At 36.0% G+C, this 23,567-nt stretch overlaps 1 protein-coding gene across 2 annotated transcripts; it reads left to right on the top strand.

The window, feature by feature from the left end:
• Positions 1–73: 73 nt before the first annotated feature.
• On the top strand, positions 74–12,615 carry yipf4 (Yip1 domain family, member 4). Of its 2 annotated transcripts, XM_083544937.1 has the most exons (7): positions 74–159; positions 263–336; positions 9,934–10,087; positions 10,782–10,953; positions 11,388–11,465; positions 11,538–11,651; positions 11,817–12,615. In XM_083544937.1, exons 2-7 carry the CDS (start codon positions 279–281, stop codon positions 11,952–11,954), a joined length of 714 nt encoding a protein of 237 aa, XP_083401063.1. In that variant the 5' UTR covers positions 74–159; positions 263–278; the 3' UTR covers positions 11,955–12,615. The 2 variants fall into 2 exon arrangements, with proteins under 2 accessions (XP_083401063.1, XP_083401062.1); XM_083544936.1 differs by having other exon boundaries at positions 79–336.
• Positions 12,616–23,567: the final 10,952 nt, after the last annotated feature.

Here is a 23,567-nt window from a genome sequence, read left to right as displayed (position 1 = left end):
TTTTATTGTGAATTTGCTGCACGTTAGCGAAAAGCGAACGCAAACCGGATGTGACGTGTAACCACGTTCAGCTGTTTCCGTTGTATTTCCGGGTTTATATTTTCTGCTTCCTGTTGTTTGAGGGCGTAGACACTCCGCAGATACGCCTGTTTATACCCGGTAATAACGTGGCGATGATCTGAGCGCTGTAACTCGGTGGATTATTTCTCCAAAGAGCGCCGCCATTTTCACGCTTTTACCTTCTTGACTTATTAATTTACAGAGAGGAGAAGAGCGACATGCAGTTTTCTCCGAGTAACGGTGATTTTACCTTCGTCTCTTCCACTGGGGCTGAAGGTAAACAATACTACACTGTACTGTACTACACTATAAATACACTACACTATACTACACTATACTACATTACAATCTACTACACTATACTACACTATACTACACTATACTACATTACAATCTACTACACTATAACTACACTATACTACACTATACTACATTACAATCTACTACACTACACTGTACTACACTATACTACATTACAATCTACTACACTGTACTACACTATAACTACACTATACTACATTACAATCTACTACACTATAACTACACTACACTATACTACATTACAATCTACTACACTACACTATACTACACTATACTACACTGTACTACACTATAACTACACTATACTACACTATACTACATTACAATCTACTACACTATACTACATTACAATCTACTACACTATAACTACACTGTACTACACTATAACTACACTATACTACACTATACTACATTACAATCTACTACACTATAACTACACTACACTATACTACATTACAATCTACTACACTACACTGTACTACACTATACTACATTACAATCTACTACACTATAACTACACTGTACTACACTATAACTACACTATACTACACTATACTACATTACAATCTACTACACTATAACTACACTACACTATACTACATTACAATCTACTACACTACACTATACTACACTATACTACACTGTACTACACTATAACTACACTATACTACACTATACTACATTACAATCTACTACACTATACTACATTACAATCTACTACACTATAACTACACTGTACTACACTATAACTACACTATACTACACTATACTACATTACAATCTACTACACTATAACTACACTACACTATACTACATTACAATCTACTACACTACACTATACTACACTATACTACACTGTACTACACTATAACTACACTATACTACACTATACTACATTACAATCTACTACACTATAACTACACTATACTACACTATACTACATTACAATCTACTACACTACACTGTACTACACTATACTACATTACAATCTACTACACTATAACTACACTGTACTACACTATACTACACTATACTACATTACAATCTACTACACTATAACTACACTATACTACACTATACTACATTACAATCTACTACACTACACTGTACTACACTATACTACACTATACTACATTACAATCTACTACACTATAACTACACTATACTACACTGTACTACACTATACTACATTACAATCTACTACACTATAACTACACTATACTACACTATACTACATTACAATCTACTACACTATAACTACACTATACTACACTATACTACATTACAATCTACTACACTACACTGTACTACACTATACTACATTACAATCTACTACACTATAACTACACTGTACTACACTATAACTACACTATACTACACTATACTACATTACAATCTACTACACTACACTATAACTACACTACACTATACTACATTACAATCTACTACACTATACTACACTGTACTACACTATAACTACACTATACTACACTATACTACACTATACTACATTACAATCTACTACACTATAACTACACTATACTACACTATACTACATTACAATCTACTACACTACACTGTACTACACTATACTACATTACAATCTACTACACTATAACTACACTGTACTACACTATAACTACACTATACTACACTATACTACATTACAATCTACTACACTATAACTACACTACACTATACTACATTACAATCTACTACACTACACTATACTACACTATACTACACTGTACTACACTATAACTACACTATACTACACTATACTACATTACAATCTACTACACTATACTACATTACAATCTACTACACTATAACTACACTGTACTACACTATAACTACACTATACTACACTATACTACATTACAATCTACTACACTATAACTACACTACACTATACTACATTACAATCTACTACACTACACTGTACTACACTATACTACATTACAATCTACTACACTATAACTACACTGTACTACACTATAACTACACTATACTACACTATACTACATTACAATCTACTACACTATAACTACACTACACTATACTACATTACAATCTACTACACTACACTATACTACACTATACTACACTGTACTACACTATAACTACACTATACTACACTATACTACATTACAATCTACTACACTATACTACATTACAATCTACTACACTATAACTACACTGTACTACACTATAACTACACTATACTACACTATACTACATTACAATCTACTACACTATAACTACACTACACTATACTACATTACAATCTACTACACTACACTATACTACACTATACTACACTGTACTACACTATAACTACACTATACTACACTATACTACATTACAATCTACTACACTATACTACATTACAATCTACTACACTATAACTACACTGTACTACACTATACTACACTATACTACATTACAATCTACTACACTATAACTACACTATACTACACTATACTACATTACAATCTACTACACTACACTGTACTACACTATACTACATTACAATCTACTACACTATAACTACACTGTACTACACTATACTACACTATACTACATTACAATCTACTACACTATAACTACACTATACTACACTATACTACATTACAATCTACTACACTACACTGTACTACACTATACTACACTATACTACATTACAATCTACTACACTATAACTACACTATACTACACTGTACTACACTATACTACATTACAATCTACTACACTATAACTACACTATACTACACTATACTACATTACAATCTACTACACTATAACTACACTATACTACACTATACTACATTACAATCTACTACACTACACTGTACTACACTATACTACATTACAATCTACTACACTATAACTACACTGTACTACACTATAACTACACTATACTACACTATACTACATTACAATCTACTACACTACACTATAACTACACTACACTATACTACATTACAATCTACTACACTATACTACACTGTACTACACTATAACTACACTATACTACACTATACTACACTATACTACATTACAATCTACTACACTATAACTACACTATACTACACTATACTACATTACAATCTACTACACTACACTGTACTACACTATACTACATTACAATCTACTACACTATAACTACACTGTACTACACTATAACTACACTATACTACACTATACTACATTACAATCTACTACACTACACTATAACTACACTACACTATACTACATTACAATCTACTACACTACACTATACTACACTGTACTACACTATAACTACACTATACTACATTACAATCTACTACACTACACTATAACTACAATATACTAGTCAAGTCAAGTCAAGTCAAGTTTATTTGTATAGCGCTTTTCACAACAGACATTGTCTCAAAGCAGCTTTACAGAAAACAACAGTGAAGGTGAATGGTGTGCATTTGTCCCTGATGAGCAGCCGTGGCGACAGTGGCAAGGAAAAACTCCCTTAGATGATATGAGGAAGAAACCTTGAGAGGAACCAGACTCAAAGGGGAACCCATCCTCATATGGGTGACATCAAAAGTTTGGTCATAAATCTTTCAACAATACAGAACAATTTGTGATCATCATAGATCCAGCATCAGCTTCTCCATGCCAGGGCCTTTAAACACTCGGCATCTACTTCTCCATGATCATCCATAGGTCCATAATCTTCACGAGGTGGGACGTGACTGGAGCTGGCCAAACCTCAGGATGCCTCGGGATGGGGAGAGAAAGAGAAGCAGTGGAGAGGAATTAGCGTAGCTGCTGTTCATGATATTAACAGCACAAGTTGATAATGTGCATGTGATCAGATGTTCTGGAGCACAAGGTTGTGATGTGATGTGTGTGATGTGTGTTATGTGTAGGCTTTGCTAAAAAGATATGTTTTTAATCTGCACTTAAACTGGGAGAGTGTATCTGAACCCCGAACACTGTCAGGAAGACTATTCCAGAGTTTAGGAGCTAAATGTGAAAATGCTCTACCGCCTTTAGTGGACTTTGCTATTCTAGGAACTACTAGAAGCCCAGAGTTTTGAGATCTCAGGGAGCGTGACGGATTGTAGCGTGTTAAGAGACTGGATAGATACATGGGAGCCAAACCATTTAGTGCTGTAGTACTATAACTACACTGTACTACACTATACTACACTACAATCTACTACACTATACTACACTACACTGTACTACACTATAACTACACTACACTGTACTACACTATAACTACACTATACCACAGTGTACTACACTATAACTACACCAAACTACACTACACTATACTACACTATAACTATACTACACTATACTAGAACTACTATAATATACTACACAACATCACACTGCACTATAGTACTCTACTATACTACACCACATTACACTGCACTATACTACTATAATATACTACACCACACTATACTATTCTACTATACTACACCACATTACACTGCACTATACTACTCTACTATACTACACCACATTACACTGCACTATACCACTATAATATACTACACCACACTATACTACTCTACTATACTACACCACATTACACTGCACTATACTACTCTACTATACTACACCACACTATACTACTCTACTATACTACACCACATTACACTGCCCTATACTACTCTACTATACTACACCACATTACACTGCACCATACTACTATAATATACTACACCACACTATACTATTCTACTATACTACACCACATTACACTGCACTATACTACTCTACTATACTACACCACATTACACTGCACTATACTACTATAATATACTACACCACACTATACTACTCTACTATACTACACCACATTACACTGCCCTATTCTACTCTACTATACTACACCACACTATACTACTTTACTATACTATACTACACCACATTACACTGCACTATACTACTATAATATACTACACCACACTATACTACTCTACTATACCACACCACATTACACTGCACTATACTACTATAATATACTACACCACACTATACTACTCTACTATACTACACCACATTACACTGCCCTATTCTACTCTACTATACTACACCACACTATACTACTCTACTATACTACACCACATTACACTGCACTATACCACTATAATATACTACACCACACTATACTACTCTACTATACTACACCACATTACACTGCACTATACCACTATAATATACTACACCACACTATACTACTCTACTATACTACACCACATTACACTGCACTATACTACTCCACTATACTACACCACATTTCACTGCACTATACCACTATAATATACTACACCACACTATACTACTCTACTATACTACACCACATTACACTGCACTATACCACTATAATATACTACACCACACTATACTACTCTACTATACTACACCACATTACACTGCACTATACTACTCTACTGTACCACACCACATGACACTGCACTATACTACTATAATATACTACACCACACTATACTACTCTACTATACTACACCACATGACACTGCACTATACCACTATAATATACTACACCACACTATACTACTCTACTATACTACACCACATTACACTGCACTATACTACTCTACTATACTACACCACATTTCACTGCACTATACTACTCTACTATACCACACCACATGACACTGCACTATACCACTATAATATACTACACCACACTATACTACTCTACTATACTACACCACATTACACTGCACTATACTACTATAATATACTACACCACACTATACTACTCTACTATACCACACCACATTACACTGCACTATACTACTATAATATACTACACCACACTATACTATTCTACTATACTACACCACATTACACTGCACTATACTACTCTACTATACTACACCACATTACACTGCACTATACCACTATAATATACTACACCACACTATACTACTCTACTATACTACACCACATTACACTGCACTATACCACTATAATATACTACACCACACTATACTACTCTACTATACTACACCACATTACACTGCACTATACTACTCCACTATACTACACCACATTTCACTGCACTATACCACTATAATATACTACACCACACTATACTACTCTACTATACTACACCACATTACACTGCACTATACCACTATAATATACTACACCACACTATACTACTCTACTATACTACACCACATTACACTGCACTATACTACTCTACTATACCACACCACATGACACTGCACTATACTACTATAATATACTACACCACACTATACTACTCTACTATACTACACCACATTACACTGCACTATACCACTATAATATACTACACCACACTATACTACTCTACTATACTACACCACATTACACTGCACTATACTACTCTACTATACTACACCACATTTCACTGCACTATACTACTCTACTATACCACACCACATGACACTGCACTATACCACTATAATATACAACACTACAGTATACTACTATACTACACCACATGACACTGCACTATACTACTATAATATACTACACCACACTATACTACTCTACTATACTACACCACATTACACTGCACTATACTACTCTACTATACTACACCACATTACACTGCACTATACTACTCTACTATACCACACCACATGACACTGCACTATATCACTATAATATACTACACCACACTATACTACTCTACTATACTACACCACATGACACTGCACTATACTACTATAATATACTACACCACACTATACTACTCTACTATACTACACCACATTACACTGCACTATACTACTCTACTATACTACACCACATTACACTGCACTATACTACTCTACTATACCACACCACATGACACTGCACTATACTACTATAATATACTACACCACACTATACTACTCTACTATACTACACCACATTACACTGCACTATACCACTATAATATACTACACCACACTATACTACTCTACTATACTACACCACATTACACTGCACTATACTACTCTACTATACTACACCACATTTCACTGCACTATACTACTCTACTATACCACACCACATGACACTGCACTATACCACTATAATATACTACACCACACTATACTACTCTACTATACTACACCACATTACACTGCACTATACTACTATAATATACTACACCACACTATACTACTCTACTATACCACACCACATTACACTGCACTATACTACTATAATATACTACACCACACTATACTATTCTACTATACTACACCACATTACACTGCACTATACTACTCTACTATACTACACCACATTACACTGCACTATACCACTATAATATACTACACCACACTATACTACTCTACTATACTACACCACATTACACTGCACTATACCACTATAATATACTACACCACACTATACTACTCTACTATACTACACCACATTACACTGCACTATACTACTCCACTATACTACACCACATTTCACTGCACTATACCACTATAATATACTACACCACACTATACTACTCTACTATACTACACCACATTACACTGCACTATACCACTATAATATACTACACCACACTATACTACTCTACTATACTACACCACATTACACTGCACTATACTACTCTACTATACCACACCACATGACACTGCACTATACTACTATAATATACTATACCACACTATACTACTCTACTATACTACACCACATTACACTGCACTATACTACTATAATATACTACACCACACTATACTACTCTACTATACTACACCACATTACACTGCACTATACTACTATAATATACTACACCACACTATACTACTCTACTATACTACACCACATTACACTGCACTATACTACTATAATATACTACACCACACTATACTACTCTACTATACTACACCACATTACACTGCACTATACCACTATAATATACTACACCACACTATACTACTCTACTATACTACACCACATTACACTGCACTATACTACTCTACTATACTACACCACATTTCACTGCACTATACTACTCTACTATACCACACCACATGACACTGCACTATACCACTATAATATACAACACTACAGTATACTACTCTACTATACTACACCACATGACACTGCACTATACTACTATAATATACTACACCACACTATACTACTCTACTATACTACACCACATTACACTGCACTATACTACTCTACTATACTACACCACATTACACTGCACTATACTACTCTACTATACCACACCACATGACACTGCACTATATCACTATAATATACTACACCACACTATACTACTCTACTATACTACACCACATGACACTGCACTATACTACTATAATATACTACACCACACTATACTACTCTACTATACTACACCACATTACACTGCACTATACTACTCTACTATACTACACCACATTACACTGCACTATACTACTCTACTATACTACACCACATTACACTGCACTATACTACACCACACTATACTACTCTACTATACTACACCACACTATACTACTCTACTATACTACACCACATTACACTGCACTATACTACTATAATATATTATGCCACATTACACTGCACTATACTACTCTACTATACTACACCACATTACACTGCACTATACTACTCTACTATACTACACCACATTACACTGCACTATACTACTCTACTATACTACACCACACTACTATACTATACTACACCACACTATACTACTCTACTATACTACACCACATTACACTGCACTATACTACTATAATATAATATGCCACATTACACTGCACTATACTACTCTACTATACTACACCACACTACTATACTATACTACACCACACTATACTACTCTACTATACTACACCACATTACACTGCACTATACTACTATAATATAATATGCCACATTACACTGCACTATACTACTCTACTATACTACACCACATGACACTGCACTATACTACTATAATATACTACACCACACTATACTACTCTACTATACTACACCACATTACACTGCACTATACTACTCTACTATACTACACCACATTACACTGCACTATACTACTCTACTATACTACACCACACTACACTACTCTACTATACTACACCACACTATACTACTCTACTATACTACACCACACTATACTACTCTACTATACTATACTACACCACATTACACTACACTGTGCTATACTACACTACACCACACTACACTACTCTACTACACAAGACTACACTATAATATGCAATACTATACTATAACACTATACACTGTACTATACTACACAGGACTACACAATAATACTCTATATTATACAATGTACTATACTACACTAATACTCAACACTGCACTATACTATAATAATATACACTGTACTATACTACACAAGACTACACTATAATACTCTATACTGTACTATACTATACAGTGTACTATACTACACTATAATACTTTATACTGTACTATACTATACAGTGTACTATACTACACTATAATACTCTGTACTGTACTAATATTTTGCGTGTGTAGAGCTGAGTGGGACGATCGATGCCCCGGACATTAAGCTGAACATGGGCAGTGATCAGAGCCGAGACGCTTACGCGGCTAACTTCCTGCGTCAGAGAGGATACGGGTGGCTGCTGGAGGTGGAGGAAGACGAGGTTGAGGAGACCAAACCTTTACTGTGAGTCTCATCATCACCAACATTACATCCTGGTGATCTTCCTAAAGCCCAGCCTTAATGAGTTGATGACTGTTTGCACTTAAAATGCGTTCCACGTTCCAGTAGAAAAGTCTATGGTGTGGCTGTAGGCTAATTCGAGGTGGTATCAAAAAAGTTGGAGACTTGATTTATTTACAAATACATACTTTATTATCTACATTTCCACATGATCACCTTCAAAATAGTTCCCCTTCACAGCAATACAGTGCTCCCAGCGTTCTTCTGGAAAGTGTTCTGGAAATCTTCTTTTCGAAGCATTTCGAGCATCTTCTGCAGTTTGTGCTGGAGGTCCACCACTGTGTTTTACGGCTCTCTCGTCATCTTCCAGTGATGTTCTTTTGCATGTGCCACTCAATACACCCCGAAAGACTGGCCGTATACTCTGTGGCAGAGGCATTTGCCCAGTTTCACACAAAATTCGCATGAAATGAAATCGCAGAGAACCAGTTGCACAGTGACTTATGTAGGTCGGTGCTCAATGTGGCCTTACAAAACTAGTCTTGAAACTTTGATACCACCTTGTATTAGAGATTACAGTCAGTGTTCCAAAGCAAGACCCTAGCAACCATAGTAATCCCCTTCACTAACCACTAAACGTCTTCTGGTGCAGGTTCTTCTTATTGATGACCTCTCTTCCCTCTTTTTGTTGCTACAGTGAGGAGCTGGACATTGACCTGAAGGACATCTATTATAAGGTCCGGTGTGTGTTGATGCCCATGCCGTCTCTGGGCTTTAATAGACAGGTGGTGAGAGATAATCCAGACTTCTGGGGGCCGCTGGCCGTGGTGCTGCTTTTCTCCATGATCTCCATCTATGGACAGTTTCGTGTGAGTCCTGGTTCCAGTCTTGATCCCCCTACAGGCCCCTACAGTGTGACACAGTGCGGTTCAGCAGCTTACACCATCTCACAGTAGAGAAGTCTTTCAGCAGTGCTCAGACAGGAAGTGTTTATTGTGTGTTTGATCAACATTCAACATTGTGTGTGGATTTTGCATTAAAATACTGCACGTGTCATAATGTGTATTGTGAATACTGTCATGTTTAAGTGACAGAGTGTAAAAGTGTGTTTGTGACGTATTTTGAATCTCAACCCTGTAGTTAATTTTCCAGTAAATGTCCGTGAGTGTTTTATTCCTTTTACACTACAGCTTTGTGCAGTTACAGCTCCCCACTGCAGGATCATTACTGAGTTAAACTGGTGTGTGTGTGTGTGTGTGTGTGTGTGTGTGTGTGTGTGTGTGTGTGTGTGTGTGTGATTCAGGTTGTGTCTTGGATAATAACTATTTGGATAATCGGATCGTTGACGATCTTCCTGCTGGCTCGAGTGCTCGGGGGAGAGGTAACGTGTGTGTGTGTGTGTGTGTGTGTTTCGGTATGAATTAAGCTGAGATGATTGTTGATCATGCTGCAGGTTTCGTATGGTCAGGTGCTGGGTGTGATTGGATACTCGCTGCTTCCTCTCATCGTCATCGCTCCCTTACTGCTGTTCACTGGAGCCTTCGAGATCGTCTCCACACTCGTAAAGGTGCACTAAACACACACACACACACACACGCTGTTTTGGATCATAACCACGGCCGGCATTACTGTATTCACAATAAGAGTTTAATTAGTAATTAAAATGCTTGTGTGTGTGTGTGTGTGTGTGTGTGTGTGTGTGTGTGTGTGTGTGTGTGTGTGTGTGGTGCAGTTGTGTGGTGTGTTCTGGGCGGCGTATAGTGCTGCATCGCTGCTCGTCAGTGACGAGTTCAAAACGAAGAAGCCTCTTCTCATCTATCCAATCTTCCTGCTGTACATCTACTTCCTGTCCCTGTACACCGGCGTCTGATCAGCTCATAGGTCTTTAGCGACACTTTTCTCGGACATTGGCTCGGACGGACAGTAAGGAGACGAGGACGGGGGACGAGTCTCATCTCCACTCACACCACCGAGCACAGACTTTCATTTTTATTTTTCTCCTTTTCAGTGTACAGAGTTACTATATTTAATTTTACAGATTCACTTTAGCTTTGATTGAACACACAGGCTCCTCTTGGGTTCCTCTTGGGTTCCTCTTGGGTTCCTCCTGGGTTCTACAGCAGAGAAGACTGTCATTTATTTCTGTCGTTCATTAAACACAGACAGAAACATTTATTTCTGATGTAATGAGGTTTCAGGGAGTGTTTCTTGACTGTAAAGAGGAAAAATATTTTATTTACAGCTCCATCACGCCTCTGCTGGTTTGTGTTTTGTATAAGTGTGTGTGTGTGCGCGTGTGTGTGTGTGTGTGTGTGTGTGTGTGAAGGAAGTGTGCCTTTCAGAGGGTTTTATATACTATATTTTATCCAACTGTAACGTAGCCAAACCCTGTGATTTATAACACGAGTCTGTATATTAACCGCCTGATATTCAGCGTTTTCACAGCAGGATTTTCTCTATAAATAATCCACAACATTGTGATGTTGATGTACAGCTCATTATTACCATTAAAACACTCGTCTCATCATTCACTTTATTTGTGTTCTAAATGGTGTACATGATACAACTTTAATCACCAGGGGGCAGTAAAGGAGGCGTGGCCTCTTGGTGTTAATGGTAGGTAACATGGCTGAGGGTAAGTAAGGATATGTTTGATGGTAGTTGATGGTAAGTAAGGATATGTTTGATGGTAGTTGATGGTAGGTAAGGATATGTTTGATGGTAGTTGATGGTAGGTAAGGATATGTTTGATGGTAGGTAAGGATATGTTTGATGGTAGTTGATGGTAAGTAAGGATATGTTTGATGGTAGGTAAGGATATGTTTGATGGTAGTTGATGGTAGGTAAGGATATGTTTGATGGTAGTTGATGGTAGGTAAGGATATGTTTGATGGTAGGTAAGGATATGTTTGATGGTAGTTGATGGTAGGTAAGGATATGTTTGATGGTAGGTAAGGATATGTTTGATGGTAGTTGATGGTAAGTAAGGATATGTTTGATGGTAGGTAAGGATATGTTTGATGGTAGTTGATGGTAGGTAAGGATATGTTTGATGGTAGTTGATGGTAGGTAAGGATATGTTTGATGGTAGGTAAGGATATGTTTGATGGTAGTTGATGGTAGGTAAGGATATGTTTGATGGTAGTTGATGGTAAGTAAGGATATGTTTGATGGTAGGTAAGGATATGTTTGATGGTAGTTGATGGTAAGTAAGGATATGTTTGATGGTAGTTGATGGTAAGTAAGGATATGTTTGATGGTAGTTGATGGTAAGTAAGGATATGTTTGATGGTAGTTGATGGTAAGTAAGGATATGTTTGATGGAAGTTGATGGTAAGTATGGATATGTTTGATGGTAAGTAAGGATATGTTTGATGGAAGTTGATGGTAAGTAAGGATATGTTTGATGGAAGTTGATGGTAAGTAAGGATATGTTTGATGGTAGTTGATGGTAAGTAAGGATATGTTTGATGGTAGTTGATGGTAAGTAAGGATATGTTTGATGGTAGTTGATGGTAGGTAAGGATATGTTTGATGGTAGTTGATGGTAGGTAAGGATATGTTTGATGGTAGGTAAGGATATGTTTGATGGTAGTTGATGGTAAGTAAGGATATGTTTGATGGTAGGTAAGGATATGTTTGATGGTAGTTGATGGTAGGTAAGGATATGTTTGATGGTAGGTAAGGATATGTTTGATGGTAGTTGATGGTAGGTAAGGATATGTTTGATGGTAGTTGATGGTAGGTAAGGATATGTTTGATGGTAGGTAAGGATATGTTTGATGGTAGTTGATGGTAGGTAAGGATATGTTTGATGGTAGTTGATGGTAAGTAAGGATATGTTTGATGGTAGGTAAGGATATGTTTGATGGTAGTTGATGGTAAGTAAGGATATGTTTGATGGTAGTTGATGGTAAGTAAGGATATGTTTGATGGTAGTTGATGGTAAGTAAGGATATGTTTGATGGTAGTTGATGGTAAGTAAGGATATGTTTGATGGAAGTTGATGGTAAGTATGGATATGTTTGATGGTAAGTAAGGATATGTTTGATGGAAGTTGATGGTAAGTAAGGATATGTTTGATGGAAGTTGATGGTAAGTAAGGATATGTTTGATGGTAGTTGATGGTAAGTAAGGATATGTTTGATGGTAGTTGATGGTAAGTAAGGATATGTTTGATGGTAGTTGATGGTAGGTAAGGATATGTATGATGGTAGTTGATGGTAAGTAAGGATATGTTTGATGGTAGAAAAGGATATGTTTGATGGTAGGTAAGGATATGTTCGATGTTAGTTGATGGTAAGTAAGGATATGTTTGATGGTAGGTAAGGATATGTTTGATGGTAGTTGATGGTAAGTAAGGATATGTTTGATGGTAGGTAAGGATATGTTTGATGGTAGTTTATGGTAAGTTAGGATATGTTTGATGGTAGGTAAGGATATGTTTGATGGTAGGTAAGGATATGTTTGATGTTAGTTGATGGTAAGTAAGGATATGTTTGATGGTAGGTAAGGATATGTTTGATGGTAGTTGATGGTAAGTAAGGATATGTTTGATGGTAGTTGATGGTAGGTAAGGATATGTTTGATGGTAGTTGATGGTAAGTAAGGATATGTTTGATGGTAGGTAAGGATATGTTTGATGGTAGTTGATGGTAAGTAAGGATATGTTTGATGGTAGTTGATGGTAAGTAAGGATATGTTTGATGGTAGTTGATGGTAAGTAAGGATATGTTTGATGGTAGTTGATGGTAGGTAAGGATATGTTTGATGGTAGTTGATGGTAAGTAAGGATGTAGTTGATGGTAGGTAAGGATATGTTTGATGGTAGTTGATGGTAGGTAAGGATATGTTTGATGGTAGTTGATGGTAAGTAAGGATATGTTTGATGGTAGGTAAGGATATGTTTGATGGTAGTTGATGGTAAGTAAGGATATGTTTGATGGTAGTTGATGGTAAGTAAGGATATGTTTGATGGTAGTTGATGGTAAGTAAGGATATGTTTAATAGTAGTTGATGGTAAGTAAGGATATGTTTGATGGTAAGTAAGGATATGTTTGATGGTAAGTAAGGATATGTTTGATGGAAGTTGATGGTAAGTAAGGATATGTTTGATGGTAGGTAATGATATGTTTGATGGTAAGTAAGGATATGTTTGATGGTAAGTAAGGATATGTTTGATGGTAGTTGATGGTAGGTAAGGATATGTTTGATGGAAGTTGATGGTAAGTAAGGATATGTTTGATGGAAGTTGATGGTAAGTAAGGATATGTTTGATGGTAAGTAAGGATATGTTTGATGGAAGTTGATGGTAAGTAAGGATATGTTTGATGGTAGGTAAGGATATGTTTGATGGTAAGTAAGGATATGTTTGATGGAAGTTGATGGTAAGTAAGGATATGTTTGATGGAAGTTGATGGTAAGTAAGGATATGTTTGATGGTAGTTGATGGTAAGTAAGGATATGTTTGATGGAAGTTGATGGTAAGTATGGATATGTTTGATGGTAGGTAAGGATATGTTTGATGGTAAGTAAGGATATGTTTGATGGTAGGTAAGGATATGTTTGATGGAAGTTGATGGTAAGTAAGGATATGTTTGATGGAAGTTGATGGTAAGTAAGGATATGTTTGATGGTAGTTGATGGTAAGTAAGGATATGTTTGATGGTAGTTGATGGTAAGTAAGGATATGTTTGATGGTAGTTGATGGTAGGTAAGGATATGTATGATGGTAGTTGATGGTAAGTAAGGATATGTTTGATGGTAGAAAAGGATATGTTTGATGGTAGGTAAGGATATGTTTGATGTTAGTTGATGGTAAGTAAGGATATGTTTGATGGTAGGTAAGGATATGTTTGATGGTAGTTGATGGTAAGTAAGGATATGTTTGATGGTAGGTAAGGATATGTTTGATGGTAGTTGATGGTAAGTTAGGATATGTTTGATGGTAGGTAAGGATATGTTTGATGGTAGGTAAGGATATGTTTGATGGTAGTTGATGGTAAGTAAGGATATGTTTGATGGTAGGTAAGGATATGTTTGATGGTAGTTGATGGTAAGTAAGGATATGTTTGATGGTAGTTGATGGTAGGTAAGGATATGTTTGATGGTAGTTGATGGTAAGTAAGGATATGTTTGATGGTAGGTAAGGATATGTTTGATGGTAGTTGATGGTAAGTAAGGATATGTTTGATGGTAGTTGATGGTAAGTAAGGATATGTTTGATGGTAGTTGATGGTAGGTAAGGATATGTTTGATGGTAGTTGATGGTAAGTAAGGATGTAGTTGATGGTAGGTAAGGATATGTTTGATGGTAGTTGATGGTAGGTAAGGATATGTTTGATGGTAGTTGATGGTAAGTAAGGATATGTTTGATGGTAGGTAAGGATATGTTTGATGGTAGTTGATGGTAAGTAAGGATATGTTTGATGGTAGTTGATGGTAAGTAAGGATATGTTTGATGGTAGTTGATGGTAAGTAAGGATATGTTTGATGGTAGTTGATGGTAGGTAAGGATATGTATGATGGTAGTTGATGGTAAGTAAGGATATGTTTGATGGTAGAAAAGGATATGTTTGATGGTAGGTAAGGATATGTTTGATGTTAGTTGATGGTAAGTAAGGATATGTTTGATGGTAGGTAAGGATATGTTTGATGGTAGTTGATGGTAGGTAAGGATATGTTTGATGGTAGTTGATGGTAAGTAAGGATATGTTTGATGGTAGTTGATGGTAGGTAAGGATATGTTTGATGGTAGTTGATGGTAAGTAAGGATATGTTTGATGGTAGTTGATGGTAGGTAAGGATATGTTTGATGGTAGTTGATGGTAAGTAAGGATATGTTTGATGGTAGGTAAGGATATGTTTGATGGTAGGTAAGGATATGTTTGATGGTAGTTGATGGTAAGTAAGGATATGTTTGATGGTAGTTGATGGTAGGTAAGGATATGTTTGATGGTAGTTGATGGTAAGTAAGGATATGTTTGATGGAAGTTGATGGTAAGTAAGGATATGTTTGATGGTAAGTAAGGATATGTTTGATGGAAGTTGATGGTAAGTAAGGATATGTTTGATGGTAGGTAAGGATATGTTTGATGGTAAGTAAGGATATGTTTGATGGTAAGTAAGGATATGTTTGATGGAAGTTGATGGTAAGTAAGGATATGTTTGATGGTAGTTGATGGTAAGTAAGGATATGTTTGATGGTAGTTGATGGTAAGTAAGGATATGTTTGATGGTAGTTGATGGTAGGTAAGGATATGTATGATGGTAGTTGATGGTAGGTAAGGATATGTTTGATGGTAGGTAAGGATATGTTTGATGGTAGTTGATGGTAGGTAAGGATATGTTTGATGTTAGTTGATGGTAAGTAAGGATATGTTTGATGGTAGGTAAGGATATGTTTGATGGTAGTTGATGGTAGGTGAGGATATGTTTGATGGTAGGTAAGGATATGTTTGATGGTAGTTGATGGTAAGTAAGGATATGTTTGATGGTAGTTGATGGTAGGTAAGGATATGTTTGATGGTAGTTGATGGTAAGTAAGGATATGTTTGATGGTAGTTGATGGTAGGTAAGGATATGTTTGATGGTAGTTGATGGTAAGTAAGGATATGTTTGATGGTAGGTAAGGATATGTTTGATGGTAGGTAAGGATATGTTTGATGGTAGTTGATGGTAAGTAAGGATATGTTTGATGGTAGTTGATGGTAGGTAAGGATATGTTTGATGGTAGTTGATGGTAAGTAAGGATATGTTTGATGGTAGGTAAGGATATGTTTGATGGTAGTTGATGGTAAGTAAGGATATGTTTGATGGTAGGTAAGGATATGTTTGATGGTAGTTGATGGTAAGTAAGGATATGTTTGATGGTAGTTGATGGTAGGTAAGGATATGTTTGATGGTGTTTGATGGTAAGTAAGGATATGTTTGATGGTAGTTGATGGTAAGTAAGGATATGTTTGATGGTAGTTGATGGTAAGTAAGGATATGTTTTATGGTAGGTAAGGATATGTTTGATGGTAGGTAAGGATATGTTTGATGTTAGTTGATGCTAAGTAAGGATATGGTTGATGGTAGTTGATGGTAGGTAAGGATATGTTTGATGGTAGTTGATGGTAGGTAAGGATATGTTTGATGGTAGGTAAGGATATGTTTGATGGTAGGTAAGGATATGTTTGATGGTAGTTGATGGTAAGTAAGGATATGTTTGATGGTAGTTGATGGTAAGTAAGGATATGTTTGATGGTAGGTAAGGATATGTTTGATGGTAGTTGATGGTAAGTAAGGATATGTTTGATGGTAGGTAAGGATATGTTTGATGGTAGTTGATGGTAAGTAGGGATATGTTTGATGGTAGTTGATGGTAAGTAAGGATATGTTTGATGGTAAGTAAGGATATGTTTGATGGAAGTTGATGGTAAGTATGGATATGTTTGATGGAAGTTGATGGTAAGTAAGGATATGTTTGATGGTAGTTGATGGTAAGTAAGGATATGTTTGATGGTAGTTGATGGTAGGTAAGGATATGTTTGATGGTAGAAAAGGATATGTTTGATGGTAGGTAAGGATATGTTTGATGGTAAGTAAGGATATGTTTGATGGTAAGTAAGGATATGTTTGATGGTAAGTAAGGATATGTTTGATGGAAGTTGATGGTAAGTAAGGATATGTTTGATGGAAGTTGATGGTAAGTAAGGATATGTTTGATGGTAGTTGATGGTAAGTAAGGATATGTTTGATGGTAGTTGATGGTAGGTAAGGATATGTATGATGGTAGTTGATGGTAAGTAAGGATATGTTTGATGGTAGAAAAGGATATGTTTGATGGTAGGTAAGGATATGTTTGATGTTAGTTGATGGTAAGTAAGGATATGTTTGATGGTAGGTAAGGATATGTTTGATGGTAGTTGATGGTAAGTAAGGATATGTTTGATGGTAGTTGATGGTAGGTAAGGATATGTTTGATGGTAGAAAAGGATATGTTTGATGGTAGGTAAGGATATGTTTGATGGTAAGTAAGGATATGTTTGATGGTAAGTAAGGATATGTTTGATGGAAGTTGATGGTAAGTAAGGATATGTTTGATGGTAGTTGATGGTAAGTAAGGATATGTTTGATGGTAGTTGATGGTAAGTAAGGATATGTTTGATGGTAGTTGATGGTAGGTAAGGATATGTATGATGGTAGTTGATGGTAAGTAAGGATATGTTTGATGGTAGAAAAGGATATGTTTGATGGTAGGTAAGGATATGTTTGATGTTAGTTGATGGTAAGTAAGGATATGTTTGATGGTAGGTAAGGATATGTTTGATGGTAGTTGATGGTAAGTAAGGATATGTTTGATGGTAGGTAAGGATATGTTTGATGGTAGTTGATGGTAAGTAAGGATATGTTTGATGGTAGTTGATGGTAGGTAAGGATATGTTTGATGGTAGTTGATGGTAAGTAAGGATATGTTTGATGGTAGTTGATGGTAAGTAAGGATATGTTTGATGGTAGTTGATGGTAAGTAAGGATATGTTTGATGGTAGTTGATGGTAGGTAAGGATATGTTTGATGGTAGTTGATGGTAAGTAAGGATATGTTTGATGGTAGTTGATGGTAGGTAAGGATATGTTTGATGGTAGTTGATGGTAGGTAAGGATATGTTTGATGGTAGTTGATGGTAGGTAAGGATATGTTTGATGGTAGTTGATGGTAGGTAAGGATATGTTTGATGGTAGGTAAGGATATGTTTGATGGTAGTTGATGGTAAGTAAGGATATGTTTGATGGTAGTTGATGGTAAGTAAGGATATGTTTGATGGTAGTTGATGGTAAGTAAGGATATGTTTAATGGTAGTTGATGGTAAGTAAGGATATGTTTGATGGTAAGTAAGGATATGTTTGATGGAAGTTGATGGTAAGTAAGGATATGTTTGATGGTAAGTAAGGATATGTTTGATAGTAAGTAAGGATATGTTTGATGGAAGTTGATGGTAAGTAAGGATATGTTTGATGGAAGTTGATGGTAAGTAAGGATATGTTTGATGGTAAGTAAGGATATGTTTGATGGAAGTTGATGGTAAGTAAGGATATATTTGATGGTAGGTAAGGATATGTTTGATGGTAAGTAAGGATATGTTTGATGGTAAGTAAGGATATGTTTGATGGAAGTTGATGGTAAGTAAGGATATGTTTGATGGAAGTTGATGGTAAGTAAGGATATGTTTGATGGTAGTTGATGGTAAGTAAGGATATGTTTGATGGTAGTTGATGGTAAGTAAGGATATGTTTGATGGTAGTTGATGGTAGGTAAGGATATGTATGATGGTAGTTGATGGTAAGTAAGGATCTGTTTGATGGTAGGTAAGGATATGTTTGATGGTAGGTAAGGATATGTTTGATGGTAGTTGATGGTAAGTAAGGATATGTTTGATGGTAGTTGATGGTAAGTAAGGATATGTTTGATGGTAGGTAAGGATATGTTTGATGGTAGGTAAGGATATGTTTGATGGTAGTTGATGGTAAGTAAGGATATGTTTGATGGTAGTTGATGGTAGGTAAGGATATGTTTGATGGTAGTTGATGGTAAGTAAGGATATGTTTGATGGTAGGTAAGGATATGTTTGATGGTAGTTGATGGTAAGTAAGGATATGTTTGATGGTAGGTAAGGATATGTTTGATGGTAGTTGATGGTAAGTAAGGATATGTTTGATGGTAGGTAAGGATATGTTTGATGGTAGTTGATGGTAAGTAAGGATATGTTTGATGGTAGGTAAGGATATGTTTGATGGTAGTTGATGGTAGGTAAGGATATGTTTGATGGTGTTTGATGGTAAGTAAGGATATGTTTGATGGTAGTTGATGGTAAGTAAGGATATGTTTGATGGTAGTTGATGGTAAGTAAGGATATGTTTTATGGTAGGTAAGGATATGTTTGATGGTAGGTAAGGATATGTTTGATGTTAGTTGATGCTAAGTAAGGATATGGTTGATGGTAGTTGATGGTAGGTAAGGATATGTTTGATGGTAGTTGATGGTAAGTAAGGATATGTTTGATGGTAGTTGATGGTAGGTAAGGATATGTTTGATGGTAGGTAAGGATATGTTTGATGGTAGTTGATGGTAAGTAAGGATATGTTTGATGGTAGTTGATGGTAAGTAAGGATATGTTTGATGGTAGGTAAGGATATGTTTGATGGTAGTTGATGGTAAGTAAGGATATGTTTGATGGTAGGTAAGGATATGTTTGATGGTAGTTAATGGTAAGTAAGGATATGTTTGATGGTAGTTGATGGTAGGTAAGGATATGTTTGATGGTAGTTGATGGTAGGTAAGGATATGTTTGATGGTAGGTAAGGATATGCTTGATGGTAGTTGATGGTAAGTAAGGATATGTTTGATGGTAGTTGATGGTAGGTAAGGATATGTTTGATGGTAGGTAAGGATATGTTTGATGGTAGTTGATGGTAAGTAAGGATATGTTTGATGGTAGTTGATGGTAGGTAAGGATATGTTTGATGGTAGTTGATGGTAAGTAAGGATATGTTTGATGGTAGTTGATGGTAGGTAAGGATATGTTTGATGGTAGTTGATGGTAAGTAAGGATATGTTTGATGGTAGTTGATGGTAGGTAAGGATATGTTTGATGGTAGTTAATGGTAAGTAAGGATATGTTTGATGGTAGTTGATGGTAGGTAAGGATATGTTTGATGGTGTTTGATGGTAAGTAAGGATATGTTTGATGGTAGGTAAGGATATGTTTGATGGTAGTTGATGGTAAGTAAGGATATGTTTGATGGTAGGTAAGGATATGTTTGATGGTAGTTGATGGTAAGTAAGGATATGTTTGATGGTAGTTGATGGTAGGTAAGGATATGTTTGATGGTAGTTGATGGTAGGTAAGGATATGTTTGATGGTAGGTAAGGATATGCTTGATGGTAGTTGATGGTAAGTAAGGATATGTTTGATGGTAGTTGATGGTAGGTAAGGATATGTTTGATGGTAGGTAAGGATATGTTTGATGGTAGTTGATGGTAAGTAAGGATATGTTTGATGGTAGTTGATGGTAGGTAAGGATATGTTTGATGGTAGGTAAGGATATGTTTGATGGTAGTTGATGGTAAGTAAGGATATGTTTGATGGTAAGCAAGGATATGTTTGATGGTAGTTGATGGTAAGTAAGGATATGTTTGATGGTAGTTGATGGTAGGTAAGGATATGTTTGATGGTAGTTGATGGTAGGTAAGGATATGTTTGATGGTAGGTAAGGATATGTTTGATGGTAGTTGATGGTAAGTAAGGATATGTTTGATGGTAGTTGATGGTAAGTAAGGATATGTTTGATGGTAGTTGATGGTAGGTAAGGATATGTTTGATGGTAGGTAAGGATATGTTTGATGGTAGTTGATGGTAAGTAAGGATATGTTTGATGGTAGGCAAGGATATGTTTGATGGTAGTTGATGGTAAGTAAGGATATGTTTGATGGTAGTTGATGGTAGGTAAGGATATGTTTGATGGTAGTTGATGGTAGGTAAGGATATGTTTGATGGTAGGTAAGGATATGTTTGATGGTAGTTGATGGTAAGTAAGGATATGTTTGATGGTAGTTGATGGTAGGTAAGGATATGTTTGATGGTAGGTAAGGATATGTTTGATGTTAAGTAAGGATATTTGATGGTAGGTAAGGATATGTTTGATGGTAGTTGATGGTAAGTAAGGATATGTTTGATGGTAGTTGATGGTAGGTAAGGATATGTTTGATGGTAGGTAAGGATATGTTTGATGGTAGTTGATGGTAAGTAAGGATATGTTTGATGGTAGGCAAGGATATGTTTAATGGTAGTTGATGGTAAGTAAGGATATGTTTGATGGTAGTTGATGGTAGGTAAGGATATGTTTGATGGTAGTTGATGGTAAGTAAGGATATTTGATGGTAGGTAAGGATATGTTTGATGGTAGTTGATGGTAAGTAAGGATATGTTTGATGGTAGTTGATGGTAGGTAAGGATATGTTTGATGGTAGTTGATGGTAAGTAAGGATATGTTTGATGGTAGGTAAGGATATGTTTGATGGTAGTTGATGGTAGATAAGGATATGTTTGATGGTAGTTGATGGTAAGTAAGGATATGTTTGATGGTAGTTGATGGTAGGTAAGGATATGTTTGATGGTAGGTAAGGATATGTTTGATGGTAGTTGATGGTAAGTAAGGATATGTTTGATGGTAGTTGATGGTAGGTAAGGATATGTTTGATGGTAGTTGATGGTAAGTAAGGATATGTTTGATGGTAGGTAAGGATATGCTTGATGGTAGTTGATGGTAAGTAAGGATATGTTTGATGGTAGTTGATGGTAGGTAAGGATATGTTTGATGGTAGGTAAGGATATGTTTGATGGTAGGTAAGGATATGTTTGATGGTAGTTGATGGTAGGAAAGGATATCTTTGATGGTAGTTGATGGTAAGTAAGGATATGTTTGATGGTAGTTGATGGTAG

This window comes from Silurus aristotelis (genome assembly GCF_946808225.1).
Source record: "Silurus aristotelis genome assembly, chromosome: 6".
Lineage (NCBI taxonomy): Eukaryota > Metazoa > Chordata > Actinopteri > Siluriformes > Siluridae > Silurus > Silurus aristotelis.
The sequence above is the reverse complement of the archived record's forward strand: the minus strand, read 5'-3'. Positions and strand labels throughout refer to the sequence as shown.